Source organism: Trichechus manatus, unplaced genomic scaffold, assembly GCF_000243295.1.
Source record: "Trichechus manatus latirostris isolate Lorelei unplaced genomic scaffold, TriManLat1.0 scaffold00041, whole genome shotgun sequence".
NCBI classification, from domain to species: domain Eukaryota; kingdom Metazoa; phylum Chordata; class Mammalia; order Sirenia; family Trichechidae; genus Trichechus; species Trichechus manatus.
In genome coordinates, this window is record NW_004443977.1 from 10,676,727 (window position 1) to 10,678,116 (window position 1,390).

General features: G+C 56.6%; 1 protein-coding gene across 1 annotated transcript in view; it reads left to right on the top strand.

The window, feature by feature from the left end:
* The window catches only part of STK11IP (serine/threonine kinase 11 interacting protein), a 14,346-nt gene that overhangs the window by 6,434 nt on the left and 6,522 nt on the right, over window positions 1–1,390 (top strand). The window contains exons 11-12 of the mRNA XM_023731197.1: window positions 374–712; window positions 921–1,126. Of these exons, the coding sequence (XP_023586965.1) occupies window positions 374–712; window positions 921–1,126 (545 nt within the window). The remainder of the gene's footprint in view (window positions 1–373; window positions 713–920; window positions 1,127–1,390) is intronic.

Genomic DNA, 1,390 nt, shown 5'->3' on the forward strand with positions numbered 1-1,390 from the left:
AGTGTATTTCAAGGAACTTTAATTTTGTGGAGTGTCAAAAAGTTACATAATAAAAGGGTTTTTGTGGCCAGATAAGTTTGGGAAATGTGGGGTGAAACAAGATTAAACAGATTTGTTTTCTCTGGGACTTTTCAGGACCTCAATTATGTTACCGTGCATTGCGAATCTCCACAAGTAGCCCATGATGTGCGGTTCTGAATTGCATGTGACCGCAATGTTTCATAGAACATGCTATGGGACATGCCACTGGGGGAGGCTTTAGCCTTCCTCTAACCCCCCCCAAACACACACCCATAGCACCCATAAAGGCTGGGTTTGTCTGAGGGGTGTGTGGTGCAGGCTTGTTAAGCTGTGGACTCCCCCACCTGCCCAGGCTGGTTTGTAAAGCAGCACCGGGACCTTGAGCTCATGAACAGCTTCCGGGAACGGTTTGGCTGTGACTGGCTGCAGTATAGGAATCACTTGGAAACTTCTGAGAACCCCCATCTGGCTACCTCCAAGACCTCTGACCTCAGCAGTCTGCCCCCGGATGCCCTGGGCCCAGAGCCTCTGCCACCAGAAGAAGCTGACAGCCCTGAGGAGTCAGCGCAGGAGGCATCAGAGGAGATCAGGGTGGGGCCAGAGCCCCAGGAGGAAGAGGAGATGGAGGAACCAGAAGAAGAGGAAGGAAAGGAGGACCAGGAGGAGGAAGAGGAGCAGGATGAAGTGGAAGGTGGGCGCTCTGTGGCTTGCTTTCCAACTGTGGAGGAGCCGTGAGGGGAGATGGGGGCCGAGAGATGTTGATGTGTCTTGGGAAGGTTAGAAGAGCCCAGACTCGGCAGTGGGGGCCCATTTCTTTTGGATGGAGGCCCACCCACAGAGGGGCAGGGTTTCTGGGCACCTGTCCCTCCTACAGGGCTCCTCTCTGGGTCTCTCCACAGCGGAGCTGTGCCGCCCCATGTTGGTGTGCCCCCTGCAGGGGCCTGAGGGTGTGCGGGGCAGGGAGCGCTTCCTCCGGGTCACCTCAGCCCACCTGTTTGAGGTGGAACTCCAGGCAGCTCGAATCTTGGAACGGCTGGAGCTTCAGAGTCTGGAGGCAGCTGAGATCGAGCCTGTGACCCAAACCCAGAGAGAACTAGCGCCTGGCGTGAGTGGGGTTGGAAGAGGTGCCAAGCTTTCTTCAGAAGCCAACTCTGACAACATGCCCCTGTGTGCCAGACCCTGGGCTGAGCGCCTCCCACTTGGTCTCCACTGGTGCTTGGCACCAGGGAAGGGAGCTATGGGGGGCAAAGGCGTGGCCCCAGTACTGTGGGAGGCCTTGGTGAGGACAGAGCTTCTGTGCTGGCACTTGGATGTTGGCAGAAGCCTTTCCATGGGGCCCAGAGTGGCTGTTTGCCTCCATGCTGTCAGT